This window comes from Aythya marila (genome assembly GCF_965140915.1).
Source record: "Aythya marila genome assembly, chromosome: 2".
Classification (NCBI taxonomy): domain Eukaryota; kingdom Metazoa; phylum Chordata; class Aves; order Anseriformes; family Anatidae; genus Aythya; species Aythya marila.
This window is the reverse complement of record NC_139043.1, coordinates 94,874,087-94,892,720: the sequence shown is the minus strand read 5'-3', so window position 1 is coordinate 94,892,720 and position 18,634 is coordinate 94,874,087. Positions and strand designations below refer to the sequence as shown.

General features: G+C 37.5%; 1 protein-coding gene across 2 annotated transcripts in view; it reads left to right on the top strand.

Moving 5' to 3' along the window:
- The window catches only part of ANKS6 (ankyrin repeat and sterile alpha motif domain containing 6), a 45,021-nt gene that overhangs the window by 11,145 nt on the left and 15,242 nt on the right, over positions 1–18,634 (top strand). For both annotated transcript variants that reach the window (XM_082752812.1, XM_082752811.1), the window contains exons 4-11: positions 897–1,101; positions 2,276–2,382; positions 3,795–3,943; positions 11,213–11,414; positions 11,977–12,026; positions 13,075–13,278; positions 14,766–14,931; positions 15,643–15,812. In XM_082752812.1, the coding sequence (XP_082608938.1) occupies positions 897–1,101; positions 2,276–2,382; positions 3,795–3,943; positions 11,213–11,414; positions 11,977–12,026; positions 13,075–13,278; positions 14,766–14,931; positions 15,643–15,812 (1,253 nt within the window). The remainder of the gene's footprint in view (positions 1–896; positions 1,102–2,275; positions 2,383–3,794; positions 3,944–11,212; positions 11,415–11,976; positions 12,027–13,074; positions 13,279–14,765; positions 14,932–15,642; positions 15,813–18,634) is intronic.

Genomic DNA, 18,634 nt, shown 5'->3' with positions numbered 1-18,634 from the left:
GAAATTAAATATCAGAAGTAGAATTAAAAACACAAAAAACAAACAAATAAAAAAAACATTCTGAATATAAGAAGTTTGAACACTGGTATAGACTAATTCCCTGGGAGGCTGTGGAATTGTATCAGTTGTGGTTTTCAGAAACAGCGAATAACCTTTGTAGGAGGAGTTACAGGTCGATATGACCTAGGGCATTGTTCTACCTGCTCGGGGCAAGAATGGCCTTTGTCACCTTCAGAGTGCCTTTGTGCCCACCTTCTTTGGTTCTAGAATTGTGACTTTCTGTGATTTCTGCCCAAGAAAATGCAATAGGGATCTTAGTCCTGCTGAACGACAAAGCAGTCATCTCAGCGGTGTCCCAGCATTGTTGCTTTTCCTTGTACTTCATCTTCAGACAATTTTATGGAAAAGTTCCCTGCCCATGTCTTCACATGAGATACGCTGCAGTTTATACAGCCTTTATGGCTTAGTTGTTATTTGAGAAAAGTATTCTCATAATAGAATTGTGCTATAAGTGTGTAGGTATGTAAAACTATGAGGGAAAACAGTGCCTCCAGCTTATATCACAGCTTCCTGTAGCCAGTGAAAATGTGTTGACGAAATGAAGAAACAGAGATCAGTACAAATGTTTATCTTTAATGATTGAAGCTGTAGAATTGCAGTTCTGTAGTACTGACAGACCTATAAGTCTGTCGTTATTGACACTGCTTTATTGTCTAATATGCAAAATGTTTTAAAGAACTATATACATTGAAATGGTACATACCTTATTTCTTCTGTTTTAATTCCACTAAATGTAGACCAGTGTCAGCAAATCAAAGTACATATTAATTCAGTGGCTAAGCAGTTCTGTGTTCCTGATGTAGATTTTTTTTTTTTTTTATATCCCTGTTTTGCAGGCAACTTTCAGCTGGTTAAAGAAATAGTTGATGAAGACCCAAGCCAGGTCAATATTACCACTGTTGATGGTGCATCTCCGTTAATGATTGCGGCTGTAACTGGGCAGCTGCCCCTTGTCCAGCTCCTTGTTGAGAAGAATGCGGAGATTGACAAACAGGACAATGTTCATGGCTGGACAGCACTAATGCAGGCCACATACCATGGGTAAGTTGTATGCTCATTGAGTCTAACAGAAAAGAGGTTTCATTCTTCTTACATCCAGATAGAAAAGATCTTTCTGGTATTGACTCTGGAAACAGCTCTTACAAGAATTGTAGAGGCTTTTGGCCTTAATCTTCTAAAACACGTAGTATGCCCTCAGCTTTTCGGAACAGACCCAAACAGACCAGTGGGGATAAAGCTGAGTTTTTGTTAGAAGAGAGAGAGAACATTCATTCTTCATTTTAGGTTGACTTTATCTGGAGTATGTTCAGATTGAAGATCACTTCAGAGCATTACTTCTGAGATCTGTTTGAGATCTTTTTGTCAGCTTCAGAGTTAGAGCTGGCAGTCAACTATTGCTACTTAAGCACATTGTTCTTCAGTATGGCTTACATGTGTCAGTTTGTTTTTATACAGGCTTAGTCTCAGTGTAAGAGGATTTTTATATTAAAAATATTTTCCACAGCTTTGTTGTCATTGCTTATTTTGTATTGTTTTTAATTTGCAAGGCTAGTTCTGCTGATTTATTCAGGTATATGAGAAAGGAGAGGGGTTAATGGGAATGGGATGATGAGTTCCTTTTATGCAATTTGCTTTTATGAGCTTTTATTAGGAGGTGTTTGTATTATCGTTTACTGCTGATTTGCTTTTGCATTTTAGATACCTCAAGGAAATTTGTGTCTCTAATTAAGTGATTTACTGTTTGGAGTTCATAAATTATCTTCAGTCAGTTGGGGTTTTATTAAATGGAATTTTTTTTATCTGTTCTGAATATGAAGCTATGTTTAAGTATTAGCGATGTTGTGTGATGACTTCTGGACTGACCTTTGAATTCCCACTTGCTTTTTTGCCCTAGGCAGTAATGGCCTTTCAAAGGGAAACTGGCAACAGATACCGTGATCATTTCCAAAGGGTCAGATGAAGAATCTGACTATTCAAATTATGTTCTTTTTAGGCTGTTTGCATGCCAATTATTGTGATTTATAGTGAGTAAACAGTGACTGACAAAGGAATCATGGGAGCTCTTGAATAAATTGTGGACACATTTTAGACTTGGTTAACTATTGCAGAGGTAAAACTATGATCGTTAATTGAGGAGCAATGATACAAAAGGATGGAAATGGAGTATTGAGGTACTCTCTCTCTTTAACATAAGCATTTTTTGTCTCCCGTAAAGAAACAAAGAAGTTGTAAAGTATTTGTTAAATCAAGGAGCTGACGTCAATCTTCGTGCGAAAAATGGATACACAGCTTTTGACCTGATAATGCTCCTGAATGATCCAGGTATGTTATTTCAGAGAGCACTGAGGAAATGTTTGTAATTGCAACATGACCAGATACACATCTCTTTTGACATACAAATTGCATTAAATTTGCTTCAAGATATTGACTGCAGTCTATGCTAGACTAGACCAAGAATGGATACTGCCTGAAAATGTATTTTTTTAAAATCAGTTGTTTAGATGTATATATACATTTATGGGCTAATGGATTTTCTGTGGTCCTCTTCTCTTTGTTTTTGAAGGTATTCTAAAATGTTGTTTGTGTCATCAGAGCCAGTTCAATAGCACTTACTTGTGGTGGCTTAGATATTGTCATTAGTGCTGAGCTAGGAACTGGAACTCGAAGTTTCCACTTGGCAGAAGTTAGGGGACAGGATGAAGAAAGTGCAATCAGCACAAGACTAGTGAACTAGCTGGAGCTCCAACTAGGTCTGTAAAGGCTGAGATTAAATCACACTTGGGCATTCAAGTTAGTAGTCATGGGAGTGCTTTAGAAAAAGCCAGTGTGCTTTGAGGAGGCTTTGATGAAACACATTTAGATTTTGTTGTAGTTTGTTTAGCCTACCTAATTTGGGACGTTATTATTAAACTTGCCTGGTAGCTAGATTGCTTTCTCTGAAGCTGAAAAACGGTAGTGCTAATGGAAAGAATGTCCATGTTCTCCGTATTTACTCAGTGTTGTTTTTGATCGCTAGCACGTAGCTTTGCTTTGTCAAAAGTCGGTAACTAATAGTATAAAATTTTAGAAAATAAATAATGGTGAATGTGTTTTTCTTGTAACTAGCTGCCTGTAGGACAGAATAGTTCATCTTGTTCAGCAAGGAGAATATAGGTTGGTTCTGTCTGCCCTTCTTTTCCTGTATAAATATCCTGTATAAAATACAGTTTTACAGAATATTTCTTGCTTTCCTGTCCTCATCTTATTCTTTTTTTTCTTCCTCTTCCTTTTTTTTTTTCTTACTTTTTTTTTTTACTCTATTTTTTTCTTACCATGTCTTTTCAGTCCCTTCATTGTCCAGGCTGAACATCTCCTTTCTCTTTGGGATTTAATTTCAAGCTTCTTTTCTGCAACCTACACTTGAAGAAAGAGTATTCCTTTTTCTCTGCTCTCTTCTGCGTCAGGTGAGAAAAGGGAGCGTCCCAGTGCTGTTCTTAACTTCTACAAAGTGTGTGAGCAGGCAGTTCGTTTGGTCACACATGACTGAATGGCATGATTATTTATACTGATACATGTGTTTAGAGAGGCATTGGTAAGACTGCAGCCCACTGTGTGGGGAGAAGGGATGGGAAACAGAGGCCAAGAAACAAAGTTTTGTGTATTTATCTGCTTTGTTTGAGAGGTGTTTTAGCATATCAGTCACGATTTGGCAAAGCAAAACAGACTAAAAAGTATCTTAATTTGTTTTCTTTTAGACACAGAACTTGTACGGTTACTCGCATCAGCATGCATGCAAGTAGACAAAGACAAGAATAAACTCAACAACAGGTCATCTTTGCCTTGTTCCAGAAGTAGGCAATCCTTAAATGTCCCAATACTGCCAGATGACAAAGGAGGTTTAAAGGTAAACATATTCAGTCGCTCTTACTGAATGAAGCAGAGAAGGTCATTGCTAAGAAGTACTTTGGACCTAATACGTAACTAGTTGTGGGGATTTTTCCCCTTCTGAATTCCTGGTGGTTTCCTGGTGTTATGATATTCAGCTTTCTTTCTCTTCAAGTAACAAGGCAGAGGGAAGACTTCTAAAGAAGAGTCAGCATCAAAGCACATTTCAGTGCCTAGAAATAGAGGCCATAATTAAATAGTAGAATGTATTATATTAATGAGTTTGGAAATGAATTTCCATTATGATCTTAATTTTTAAATCATCCAAATGTACTCCAATTTTAGTAGACTTTTCCTTTACTCATAGCAGATCTTTTTACTTTGAAATTGGAGTGGATGTGTTTGGGATCTCCTAACAAAGTAAGAAGTTGCCTGTTTATATATTTGCTCTATGTAGAATTTCCAGTTGTAGTTCCTTATATTTTTCTTTTGTCGTATTTAGTGAACACTAGAAGAAGAAAAGCATGATGTAGGAAGTAAACTGAAGTCCAGGTAGTCTACTTGAAAATACTGTGACTACATGCAGGACAACCCAGACTTGAGAGGCTTCATCATAATACTGTAAGAAGAATAAAAGGGAAGGGCTTAGATTCATCATGAAGTGGTAGACTTCTACGAGAGAGGGTGGACTTCATTTCAACCATGAATGGAGGTTGGCACTGAAAATTAAGAAGGTTTTAATATGAAAAATTAGCAGGGGTTTTAATATGAAAAATGGAAGAAGGTGCAATTCAGGCTTACGTGTCCTCTGGAGAGTCACTGGAACACTGTATGCTTATCTAGAAATTGGCAGTAATCCAGTAGGAGTCAGAGTGTGTGCCATTTGAACAAGGCCATTGTGACTTACATTGTCTGTGTTCAAAAAAAGAAGGAAAAAGGTATTAGCTTATTTTGTTGTTGTTGCTGATTTTATTTGTTTAGGTGAAAATTCATTGATGATCTTATACCTCAGAATTTCCTTGATTCTGTAATCTCACATTGTTAGCATAAATGTTATCGGAATCTTGGAAACACACATGCTAATTTCCAGGCTATTTCTGACACAAGTTTTAAAGACCACTTATAATTCTGCTTTAGCTCAAATTGATTTTGCAATTTTAACAATGATAAATTGTTAAAAAAAAAAAAAAAAAAAAATTCATATGATTATTCAATATGATACAACTTCAGTATCGGTTTAGGTGGGCCTATTTAGGAATGCACTTACCTAGCTTGGGGATTTCAGAACAGTCTTTGGCATTATAGAAAGCAGATCAACTGCAAGTCAGATTGCAACTCTTGCACAGATAGGGGTCCAAGGCTGGGGTCATATATGAACTGGGGTCATATAAGATTTTGAGGTAAAATTAGAAAAAAACAATTTTGTAGGATTTGTTGATAAAGATTTAAATATGAGTACTGACATTGAATATTTTGACATATATAATGTTGGAATATTTGGTTGAAAAAACATCAAAACATTACAGTGTTTGCAAGTTAAGTCTTAAGCACTTTTTCAACAGAAATATTCTATGTAATTCTGTGTATGTGTGCATATGTACATATCTATAAAGCCAATATAACCCTCTCTTCCAAAATGGCTTAGTGCTTTATTAACTATTCTGACTGATCAGGAGTATGTTACATATCTTATTCTCCATACAGAGAATAAACAGAGTAAAAATGATATTCTCAGAGTGACTGGGGTCATCAAACACAGCTTGTTTTAGACCAGTGCGTGAGGAGAATGCACAAGTGAGGGATTTGTCCTTGGCTTTGTAGAAGTGGTGCTTCCATGTGGACAACTCTTCTGTGCTGAGCCAAGACTATAAAACAAATTGCCCAGAAGGTTTCGGTGAGCTATTTATAGTGACTCAGACAGCACATAAATTTTCTGTCTAGGTCAGTGCAGATGGCAAAACGTGGAATTGCAGAAATGGAGGAATGAGAGGGAACTTGATGAGCCCACCTGTCTTTATGTAGACAGAACGAATATGCCAAGAACATCCTTGACAAAGTTTCTGTTCTCTCTTCTCTCACTGTGATGAAAAAGGTCCATAGTCTAATTTTGCAGCTGGTTCCACTGCTTGTCTGTTCCTACAGTCAGATTTTTTTTTCCCTTGGTATAAGCTAAATCTCTCTTGCTGCATATTAAGTCAATTGTTTTTCAGTTATCAGTGTCCACCTTCACCTTTATAAGAACTATATACATACTTAGAAAAGATGGAAATTCTCTTAAATCTTTTACTTTCTATAATAATAATAAAATGTATTCACATTTCCTTGTTTGCAGACTGTTTCCTAAACTTCTTACTATTTCTAGTTTGTCTGTATTAGTCTTAAGGTGATGTGTCCAAAACAAGTAATGAGATTCTAACTAAGGTCTCAATATTACATGGCAGGGTACAAAAGCTACTTTCACAGTCGTGTATCTCATGGGGTGGTCAGTGAAATTTGCCGTTTTCTTGCAGTAGTAAGACACTGTTGACCTATTCTTAGGGGACATATGCTTAGTTGGTGCTATGTTAGAACTCTGATTTTCTTTTTTCTTCAGTAAGGCTGTTTTTCTTATTATTCCTTTTTCTGTATTTATGCACTTGATTTCTTCTGCTTACATATGACCTTCCCCCCCCCCCCCCCTAAATTCAATTCATCAGTGAATTGAAGTCAATTCATCAGTGTAATGACCTCCTGAAGTCAATTCATCAGTGTAATTTGGAGTATCTAAGGTGCTCACAAAACTGTCCAGATAGATGTCTTACACAGATTGTACAAAATTAATTCTGTTTAATCTTTGATGTTGTTAACGACTATTTCCAAGCTCATGTTTCACACCACTGAATATGCCCTCCTCATCCTGGAGTAAATTGCTGGTAATTTGTCTGTTAATGTGTCTTTTGGTTATCATGCTTTTCCTCTCCTAATTTTACTAGAAGCATATTTTGTCATTTGTTCAGAGAATGGTACATGGAATATTGATAAAAGCTTTATTAATGTTAAGCTATGTTACAGCTTCTCCTCCTTTCTGCCACTTCACCAGTTAGTCTGTCAGAGAGATTGATTTGGTGTGATTTATTCCTGACAAACCTATGCCAGCTGTCTTTTATGAGCTGTGAGTACATACAAAGTTTTTTTTAATGATGTCCTTTCAAGTTAGAGAACAAATCTTATGAGGAATGGTTGAGAGAAGTGGGGTTATTTAGCCTGGAGATACGGAGGCTCATGGGAGACCTTATCTCTCTCTATCTCTTAAAGGAGGTTGTGGAGAGGTGGGGGTCAGTCTCTTCTCCCAAGCAACAAATGATGAGACAAGAAGAAATGGCCTCAGGTTATTCCAGGGGAGCTTTAGGTTGGATATTAGGAAAAATCTCTTCGCTGAAAGGGTTGTGAAGCATTGGAACAGGCTGCCCAGGGAAGTGCTTGAGTCACCATCCCTGGAGGTCTTTAAAATACATGTAGGTGATGTGCTTAGGGACATGGTTTAGCGATAGACTCAGTTATCCGGCAAAGTAACCTTGCTAGGTTGGACTTGATGATCTTGGAGGTCTTCTCCAACCTAAGTGATTTTTTGATTCTGTGACTTTAAATTAAGCTGATTAGTCAGTAAACTTTCAGATTTTCTTCTTTGGGGTAAGTGTGGTAATGTATTTGCCTTTTGCTTCTGTAATTTCTTCCATCCTCTTCACTTACCTTGAAGATAATATTGGTTCAGAGTTTGTATTGTCTGTAATTACTCCAGGTAATCAGTTCTTTTTGTTTTAATCTGTGCAAGCTCATTTCAATAGTTTGTTAACCAGGCACATCACTAAGGGCAGATTGTGCCAGACAAATCTGCTGGCTTCCTACAGTGGGATCACAGCATTGGTAGATAGGGGAAGAGCAACTGATGACATCTACCTGAACTTGTTCAAGGCATTTGACATGGATTTGACAGATAGACCACTGAGTGGGTAAGGAATTGGCTGGATGGTTGCACTCCAAAAGTCAAGGTCAACAATTCAATGTCCAGGTGGAGATCAGTGATGACTGGTGTTCCAGGTGGGACCAGCACTATTTAACATCTTTGTCAGTGACGTGGACAGTGGGATTGAGTGTACCCTCAGCAAGTCTGCTGATGGCATCAAGCTGTGTGGTGTGGTCAACACACTGGAGGGAAGGGATGACATCCAGAGGGACCTGGACAGGCTTGGGAGGTGGAGCTGTGCAAACCTCATGAGGTTCAACAAGGCTGAGCACAAGGTCCTGTAGCTGGGTAGGAGCAATCCCAAGCAGAAATACAGGCTGGGTGGAGAATGGATTGAGAGCAGCCCTGAGGAGAAGGACCTGGGGGTGTTGGTTGACAAGAAGCTCAACATGAGCCAGCAATGTGTGCGCTGAAAACCCAGAAAGCCAAACAAATCCTGGGCCGCATCAAAAGAAGTGTGGCCAACAGGTTGAGAGAGGTGACTCTCCCCCTTTACTCTGCTCTCATGAGACCCCAACTTCAAGTACTGTATTCAACTCTGGATCCCCAGCACAAGATGAACGTGGAAGTATTAGAACAAGTCCAGATGGTGGCCACAAGTATGATCGTAGAGCTGGAGCACCTCTCCTACAAAGACAGGCTGAGGGGGTTGGGGTTGTCCAGCCTGGAGAACAGAAGGTTCCAGGGAGACCTTATAGCAGCCTTCCAGTACCTAAAGGGGGCCTACAGGAAAGCTGGGGAGGGACTCTGTGTCAGGGAGCGTAGGGATAGGACAAGGAGTAATGGCTTTGAACTAAAAGAGGGTAGGTTTAGCTTACATATTAGGAATAAATTCTTTAGTCAGAGGGTGATGGAGGCACTGGATCAGGTTGCCCAAAGAAGCTGTGGATGCCCCATCCATGGAAGTGTTCAAGGCCAGGCTGGATGGGGCTTTGGGCAGCCTGGTCTGGTGGGAGGTGTCCCTGCCCATGGCAGGGGGGTTGGAACTGGGTGGGCTTTAAGGTCCCTTCCAACCCAAACCATTCTGTGATTCTGTGTGGTCGATGACTGTTTTCTCATCCTCTACCCCTTTTACTTAGAGGTTCACTTAGGAACTAAGAAGTACTTTGTTTCCCACCATTTTCTGGACTTGGAAACAAAGTTGCGTCCTTAGTGTATGCAAAGATCTTATTTCCTCTTTCCTTGTTGCCCGTGCTTTTTCAGCAGTGCCCTCAATGTCAGCAGCAGAGCAATGTAAATTATCACATTCAGTTTCTTTTTTAGGATAAAGTTGCTTATAAAGTTGCTTTAAGACACAGATTTCCAGTGCTTCCCCTAATTCTTTCTTTTCTAATATTGTTAAAAGTATATAAGAGATTTCTCAAGTGGCAACACCTCTTTTCTGTTTTCTGATACTATTGCATTCTCCCATCGTTACTAGATCATAGCCTTTTGACAGACGCTGTTTTAACCACTGATGCATTTTTATTTGGCTTTTTCAATCTAGTTTAAAGCCCTTTGTTCTAGCTTCTATATGTCTCTGATGTGCAAGGTGTATGGATAGGCCGCAACTTCCTGCAGCAATATGCTGGGTGCTCCACAGCTCAGACGACCCTGCTCTGATCACCAGAAGACAAGATGAGCTTCTCTACCAGCTTTCCTTCCGTGCCAGAGAGTAGTAGAGTACTTTGTATGGTAGTGTAGTGGCTGCACCTACTCCATGTTAGGTACTTTGTGGTGAGAGCCTATGTTAGCAGATCAGAAGCCTATAAAGAGTAGCAAAGATGAGGGGAACTGAGAAGTGATCTTTTTGCCCAGTGAAGCTAGCTTGTTCCCGTAACAAGCAAATGACGTTGTACAATCAAGCTCTTTTGTAAGATTGCTGTTCTCCATATTAATAGTAGATGGATTTTTGCCCTTTCAGTTCCTTTTGGAAGGTGAGTAAATGCTGAACTATGTGGTTTTTACTGCTTTCTCGGAACTATTTGTCTCTCTTTTTCCACCAGCTCTTTGTTGATGAAAGTAGTGTATATCTTTATTAGTTATGACTCCAAAGAGATAGAGAGGTCTGAGGACTCTGTCCATTAATAATGCTCTGAGCAGATTTAAAATCTTTTTAATGATCATCTGCTGGAAGGATTGAATTATGGAGAGTAAGTTTGCAATTTATATTACTTAGTTCTGCTCTGTGACAGTTAGGAAGAGATATATCAGAAAGCAGTTCAGAAATGTTAAATGTCAGGGAGAGAGGGGAATATATATGGTGAGAAGGAATGGCTAAGAATACAGAGTAAACAAGGAAAGTATAGGTCTGGGTTGGGTATCTTATAAAGCAGCCTTGATGAAATATCATGATTTTAAAATATCTTTTTATTTTTTATTTTTTTTAAGTGTTCCAGAAACCAAAGTAGCTTTACTAAGAAATAGTCAGGACATATTTAGAATCTTGACTTATTAACCTCCAAGCCACATGATGTTTAATGGACTGACTGCATGAGTTTTCTTAATATTGACTTAGAAGTCTTGTATAGTCTGAAGAAATGTAACAGGGAAAAATGTAATCATCCTGAATACTTGAAGCATTTTATATCATCTGCCTACAAAAACGTTGAAATTTGTAATCTATTTGTATAAATTCTTGAGCAAAGCTCAGACAATTGCCACATAATCAATACCTATATGGGTGCAAGCTGCAGGTGCAGTAGTCCTTAGGCTTGTGTTGTTTTCACAGCTGGTCTTTCTTGCCTGTCAATCTATAGTCTCTCCAGTCTGAAAGGGTTTAAGTTTATCTGTACAGCAGCACAATATGTATTGCAAATCTTGATTCTGATCGGAATGCTATTAGAACTCTTTTAGTTTGCCACCAGTTTTTAAAATCTTAAGGAGAGGCTTTCGTGTGGGTCAGATAAACTTTTGTGAATGCCTCTAAAAAGAAGAAAATGTATGCCAGTTCATTGATGTCAGAGAGTGTTGGACAAGTTGGAAGCTTATTATAAGATTAAGTAATTGCCATGTAGCTGCAAAAAAATTCTCACTCAAATTGTCCTAATGTTTTTATCTAACTTGTCTTTCTAGATACAGTAGAAAAATATTGTAAGCTTTTTGTCAAATGAAACATAAGGAGAAAGGTGAATCTTACCTATACGACCCATGGGAAAAGATTCTGTTGAGGATTGCAAACCATTTTAACATTCTTTTGTAGTTTCCCTGTAAAATTCCTTCATCACTGCAGTAAAGATTACTTAATTGTACTTTTCTTTTCCTTTTTTAGTTGGAACTGATTTTTCTTTTTCCTTCTCAATCTAGTCTTGGTGGAGCAGGATGTCCAATCGATTCCGCAAGCTGAAGCTGACTCAGACGTTGCGCCATGGGTTTTCTTCCAATCAGTTTGGGCCTTTTCCTGATGGGCCTGAATCTTCATTAAATTCCACCATAAAAGCACCACAGAGTGATACAGACACTTCCGGAACCCCTGATGCTCCTACTGCTTGGGTCACAAATAACAAAGGTAGTGGTAAACCCAGAGTTGTCTGATGGGAAGTGAACTCTCATGGGGATAGTCAAGATGATACCATTTCTAATTTATTGATTTAGTGTTTGCTTAATTTAACAGAGCTGAAAAATCACATCATGTATTTGTACTGAACACCTGCAACATCATTTCAGCAGGAAAATGCTAATGTAGCAATGTTACTGTTCTGTAGCAAGCACCATTAAATTTGACAGGAGAAACAGCTCAATCAAAAATCATTAGTATTCTTGATGAACTTATTTTTATAGTGACAACCAGTTTGTGTTAAAAAATAAACCTGAGACAAAAGATCAGAAAAACACAAGTTGCAAAACACATCTGGTGAAATTATGCTCTCTGTGCAAAACCCCTCCAGTTTGTGATGTGAAATAAGATTATCAGCTTAACTTTAATTTAGGTAACTGAAAGTTTCAGTGGAAAATTTGCTTGTGTGCACTTATAGGGGATACAGCTGTTGAATGTTTGAAAACAAAAGCTATCATTGAGAATAAGAAGCAGGGGCATGCAGACAGTAACACTTCATTTATGTTTTTTTCAGGTGTAAACACTGCAAAAGGAGGGAAGAATGATGAACTGTTGACAACCATGGTATGTTGCAGTGCTCTTGGGATCTTCAGTCCAATTCATAAGATCATGCAGCTACATGTTTCTCGTTTGTTTGTTTTTGTTTTTTAACCTGCTATTCAAGTAACCATTAAAAAGAGAACAATAAGTTGTTGGTAGTCACTAAACAGGAACTGACAAGCTGTGGTACATCTGTAGTTCTGTAGACTAGTAAGTACCTCAAATAGTACAGTATGGCAGCTCTTGGTAGATACTTGGTAGATACTTTTTTCACATAAAGTTTTCAAGAACTTTTTTTAAAGAGCAGTCTGTACCTTTGTATGAACAGTAATGAATTAGTAAAGTAGATTGAACAGCTAATGAAGTATGCTATGAGGGAAACATCGAGCACAGTGCAATGTGAAAGTGAGAAATCATGGAGGAAACCATGAAATACTTAGTTTGGGATGTGTGCTTATGTTATTCTCTTTCTACTTTTGTTACACTGGAGCGTTAAATTCCCCCACAATTTACTCCCTGGAGATGTCATTAAGTTTGGCTGTTGATTTTTTTTTTTTTATGTGTTCTTTTAAAAAGATCGAGCAAATATTGATATGACTGACTGACAGAACTCCAGGGACCCAGTATCATTTTTGTTGTTCTCTTCTTTTTTCTGGAGAATACACATAGAGCAGGAACAAATATTTGTTCACTATGTCTAGGTGTCTTATCTAGGAATTCAGAGTAGACAACCTTATTAAGCATCCTGTTTGTTATTTCTTTGGAAACTACTTGTTAACATTCCTGTTAAAATGACAAGAAAGGAACAGCTTCTGTCATTTAATGAACTGTGTTCATTGTATCAAATGAACGAGCTTGCTCACTGGTGCCAGTATGAACACTGGATGTGTCTGCTATTATGTATTGTACATCTTCACAAATAATACTTTTATATCTCATTTCCATTTATTTTTTTTTTAAATGCATCTGTCTCCATCTTTTTATTTGACTTTGAAACTACATCATTAGCTCCCAATTAGCTTTCTAAGAAGAGTCTCTTTTCTTTTTTCCTTTCTTTCTTTTCCTCTCTCAGTTGAGAAGTAGTGCTCCATTTACCAGGCTGCCCAGTGATAAACTGAAAGCAGTGATACCCCCTTTCTTACCACCCTCGAGTTTTGAGCTTTGGAATTCTGACCGAACACGAATCAACAAAGATGGCAAAGCCGAACAGATGAGAACTGCCTGGCCACAGAGAGTGATCAAGCATGATTTTAACAGCAGTGGGAACTCTGATGTAGTAAGTAAATGAAATATGTGAAAAAATACCATGTATTATTACGTCCAGGGCATGCTGGCTGGTGAGCCATGCTGGTTTTGTATTTAGACATTATTTTGAACCCATTGTCACTAGTAATGGCTTGTCCTTTTAAGATCTCCTGTCTAAGAAGAATATATGTCTCTGTGGAGGGAACATAAATAGGATGAAAGGTCTCTATAAAATAAAACTACTTGTTTGCTGTAAACCAGAATAATGTCTAGCCATAATGAATTTGTTGCAAACTGCTGAAGTGACAACTGGTTCCACCTATACATTTTAGTTGCCAAGGTAGGTGCAGTCATTCTAGTGTGGCAGAAACTGCTCTGCTTTTGAAGACAGCATGGGGGAGAAGAAAAGAATAGAAGATTCTCAATTTTTAGGACCTGAAGGGAAGAGAAAAAACACTGGTGAGCTATATTGTATATGAAAATACAATGACATAATATGCTGAAAGGGTTAGTATATGACAAAACAGTAGCAATGGTGATCACATTGGCTTGAAGACATACAGACTCAGTACAAATAGTGTAAAAGGGAGAAAAGTCTGAATAAAGTCTAATTTTTATAGAAGGAGCTTGCCTGATCCTGATTTTACTTTTTTTTTTTTTTTTTTTTTTTTTTTTGTAGTGAAAACACAAAACAAAAGGAAAATACCTTGTTTGCAGGAAGCAAAACAACTTTGACAACCTTTGCTTTCATAGTTAGTAGGAAAAAAGAAGTCTTGCTTCCTTGAATTACGACTCTTAAATTGAAGGTTAAAGAAGAGTTTATATTACTAGTCCAGAATTGTATTTCTAGTCAGTTACAGAAATGGGACAATAAAGACATTTTAGTAGACATGTGGAGAAGGCAAGTGATAGATCCCAGGAAGGTAAAGTTTGGTTCATCATCTGGAAAGGATAGCTGTAGTAAATGATTGTAGGAAGATGATTGTAAGTGGATAGTTGGGTCCCATGAGGAGCACGTGAGGAGCAGGGCAAGTAGAGGAGAACTAGCCATGGATCCCTCTGTGGGGAATGTAGGGGAATGTGTAGGAGAAAGGAGAGAAATGTAGTAAATCTGTTCTGTAAAATAGGAGGAACAAACAAACAAAAAAAAAAAGGATTCTGCATGAAAGAAGCTTTACATGTGTTTGTTTTTTTTTTTTGCCACTGTTCATAATATTTCCTATACTGTTCCTCAGGTGCATTGCACATACGCACATTTTATGTTGGCCAAAGGTTAAGGAGAATTAATCTTCTTTTTTATATCTTCAGTGAATGACATGATATATATTCAATGTTACATGCATTTATATAACTACATATATTCAATACATTATATCTGTTTTTATAAATGTATTTGTAAATGTAAGATAAGATTATTTTACAGAGAAAGTTTCTGAACTTACAGTAAATAGTCGTTGAAAATTTTTTTTCTGTTGTTTTGCTCAAATAAGAAAGATAAAAATTATTTTTATTTTCCAGATGTCTGTTAGCAAAGGTACAAGGCCAGTCAAATTACCAGCATTTGCAAGAAGACCTGCATCTCCTTCAAATTCCAACAACTTCAACCATTCTCCCCATTCTTCTGGTGGATCCAATAACATTGCAGGAATTAACAGGCACGGAGGAGAACTGCATAACAGATCAGGTACCGTGCTTCCCTTGTTTTTAATACAAAAGTCACTTGAGTGTGGTTCACGCAAAAAAAAAAAAGGTATTTCTCATGATTGTAGAAGAAATTAAACCTCTTTTGAGGGCTTGTACTGCTGCATAATCAAAACTTCTATGAACTGTTGGAACAGGATTGAAGTTTGGATACAAAGGGAACAAAACCTTGTATGTAAGGCATATGTAAGGGAACAAAAACCTCACATCTCGCGCATTAACCCCTGTCTCAGAGAAACCTTGTTGATTTTACTGAGTCCACCCATGGTGAATTAGGCGTATACGTGTTCATTGCTACGTGTATTTCATGGAGCTTACATGTGTTGATTGCTTTTTGTTTAAATTAAAAATATTTTTTAATTAAAAAACAAGGGGTAAACATTGTATCTGCCATCGTATTGTCTCTGTAAAGAGATATGGTGAGGCAATTCATGAAATATATCCAAGAGTATGAAAGTCAACTATGTACGTGCTTGTATAGGCAAGGCTAGCTCCTGGTTGAATTTTGTCTCCTTTGCTGACAGTTGCTGAACAGATCTGAGCCTTACTGTTCTTACATGTATTTATGTTCTCTTATTTAGTGCAGTCTGTTTTGAAGAGGAAGTGAGTGGTGAAGAAAGGCAAATTGAGGATTAACAGACTTTTAAAAGTGATGGTCTCCTTGACTCTGTGTTTGGTTTCTTTTTTTCCTTAGGTGGCAGTGCAGATAATGTTTTGTCTCAAATCGCAGCCCAGAGAAGAAAAGCAGCAGGCTTACCTGAACAGAAGCCCAGCCAACAGAATAGTCCAGTCCAGCCAACTCCTTCATCCACCCAGTCTGATTTGCAGTGTGCTCAAACTGTTGGCAATGGACATGTAGTAAAGGTACAGATGAATGCAATTTTTTCTACTTCTAAATTGGTTTATTTTAATAGGCCATGCCTCAGTCATGGGTGATTCATAAATACAACTGCATGACATTGCACAGCCTAAAATGAATGAATAAGCTGTTACAGTAGTGGAAACTTTTCAGCTCTACAAACCTTCCTTCTCATTACAAATTCTCGAAAGGTCAGACATAATAAAATATGATTTTGGTTTATTATTATTTTCACTCTCTTTTAAAAGCAATAAATGTAATACTTAGGGTACATGTGTACTATGTTTCTTATGACTTCTTCCTACGGCCCTGACTGAGTCCAGCATTTTTACATGTTATTTAATCCTGAGCTTTCCTCTGAAATGGTATAGCTAGTTTCCCTCCAAAGGCACAACCTGAGTGAAGAATGTGAGATTGTGTGTACTGGGATCTGTCCACCCCTAAAGTATGCATGTATTCATCCATGAGGTGTTATTTTCAAACAGTATGAGCGTTCAGTTCTCATAACCAAAGCCAGGTTTTGCTCACAAATGCAGGCTACATTATCTGTGCTGAATTTCATGTGAATTTCCTGAAATGGCTTTGCCCTCATGACCTGCCAGTTTATTTTTTTTGTGTGCATACTTTGAAGCTAACAGCTGTATAGTGCAAAACCTTAAAGGGTAAAGATCAAAAATCTTTACTCTTCACAGAGACAAATTAGAGAGTAGCATCATAGCAGGAGATGTGGATTTCACTATCGTGAAATCTGTCTGTTGATTCACACGGGGAAAGTTTAAATTTCAGAGAGAAAGAGAAAGAAAGCAAGACTCAGGGTTTTAGTTCTAAATTCTGGTATTCTGCAAATGGTAGTATACATGACCAAGAGCAAAATTTCTTTTTTTTTTTTTTTTTTTTTTTTTTTTTTGCTTGTGGAATCTCCAAACAACCCTTTATTTTGTTTTGTGTTCTTTGCATTTGTTTGTGAAATTCTTCTTAGAGTTGTGCCTCAAGAAACAAAAATGGCCATAATAAAAAATTACTACCTTTGCTATCTCATTCTGTGATGTCTTATATGGCAACAATAAACAAAATATATATTTAATAAGGTAAATTCGATGATAAATGAAGTTGCAAAATAGTTTAGTGATTTAATAAGTGAAATTTCTGGCAAACAATGGTCAGACAAAGAAAAGTGTGCAACTGCCAGCATCAGAACAGTTTCCATGAACAGTCACGTTGTCTCTTATCTGTCAGCCTTGATTCTAAAGAGACTACAAGTCACTTTTCAAAGATGGGATTGGGAGCTACAACTCTGCTGAACCCCAGAAGCTATGGACTCATAATCTTTTCTCCCTTCTACCCGCATAAGTGCTCCCCAGGTTATAAATGATCTGTCTCTTTCTTTCCTGTAGACAAAGCTACTTCATTATCCTTTTCGCTCCTTAAAGTCTCCTCTATTGAACAGGTACCATGTGCTTTTCCTTTCAGACGTGGTCTGACCAACATATTTCTAATTAAACTCCCAGCAGTTGCTCTCAGCTCATTTTAGCTTGGAAATAATTTCAGAAAGTTGGTATGCCCAAAAAACGTTATTACACTTTTTTCCCTGATTATATTAGCTGGCCTATTAAGAGAGAATACCTGTTCCTGTAACTTTTGAGCTGCAGGTATTAGGACCAGTTATTACAGCAATGCTGCCAGTAAGAAGTTTAATTACTATTCCCACTCACAGTAGAAGACATTAGATAATAGGGGATAGAGAAGTAGAGAGCAGTGATGCCCTGTAAATCATCTTCTGGGAAGGCAGTTCATCATACTATTGAATTTTTTTTTAAATAAAATTGATGCCTGTGTGTTGGAAAGGCAACAATTCTTTCAGTGCTCTTTGCTTAGATGTCTAGATGAAGTTCAGTCTATCCATTGATTTAAAAAAAAAAAAAAAAAAAAAAAAAAAAAGGAATGAATGTGGATCTCTGTATAGATGTCCAGAAGATCATCTCAGACATGATACACAAACAAAAGTTTTCTGTTGGCAGTATGCGATTGCATAGGGATCCACACTGGCTGCCAAGAGTTTAAGCAAGCTACTTTGTGGTTGTAATAAACAGCTTAAGTGCTGGAAATTTAGCGCCCATATCCATCGTGGAAATGCTTGAGCCCTCCCGTTAAGATCATGCTGTCTAAACTTGGAAATAACTGATCTAAAGAGTGCTGTGATGTTACACTGCTCCATTTTCAAAAGCTGTTCATGAGGGTATAGATTGTACAAGCCTTAAAGAAGAGAAGCAAAAGGCTGAGTAACAATTTACAGAGTGATTTAATTTACATAAATGCAGACAATGCACCAAAGAAGGAAGAACATTTTAAAACACAAATGTAAAATAATAGACTACAGAGAAATTTGGGAATGTATCAAGGGATAAAACATAAAAATGAGCTCACAGTGTTCTGCAGAAACCTCTCAAATCTGTATCATGCTTCTAGTCAAATGCAGGGACTGAGGACATAGTGCATTGTGGTGTAGAACAGAGTAATGGAAGAATGCTACAAACTTAAGTTAATCTTTTTAATCTGTATCTTCTTGATTAACTAGAAATGCTCCCTTTATGCCACAGCACAGTAGCAAAACTTAGAGAGCCAGGAATCACATACGCTCTCTCCTTCTTGCCTTTTTACCTACCTCAGTGTTTTTCTTATGTCTATCTTACAGCATCCTGACTGACAAAAGTATTTTAATTTAAACTGTGAATTCAGGAATCCAGGAGAAAATGATGTAGACTTCTCTTTAGGTCATATAGTGCAAACATCAAAATGTTTGAAGTGGTAGGTAGATCTAGGAATTTAG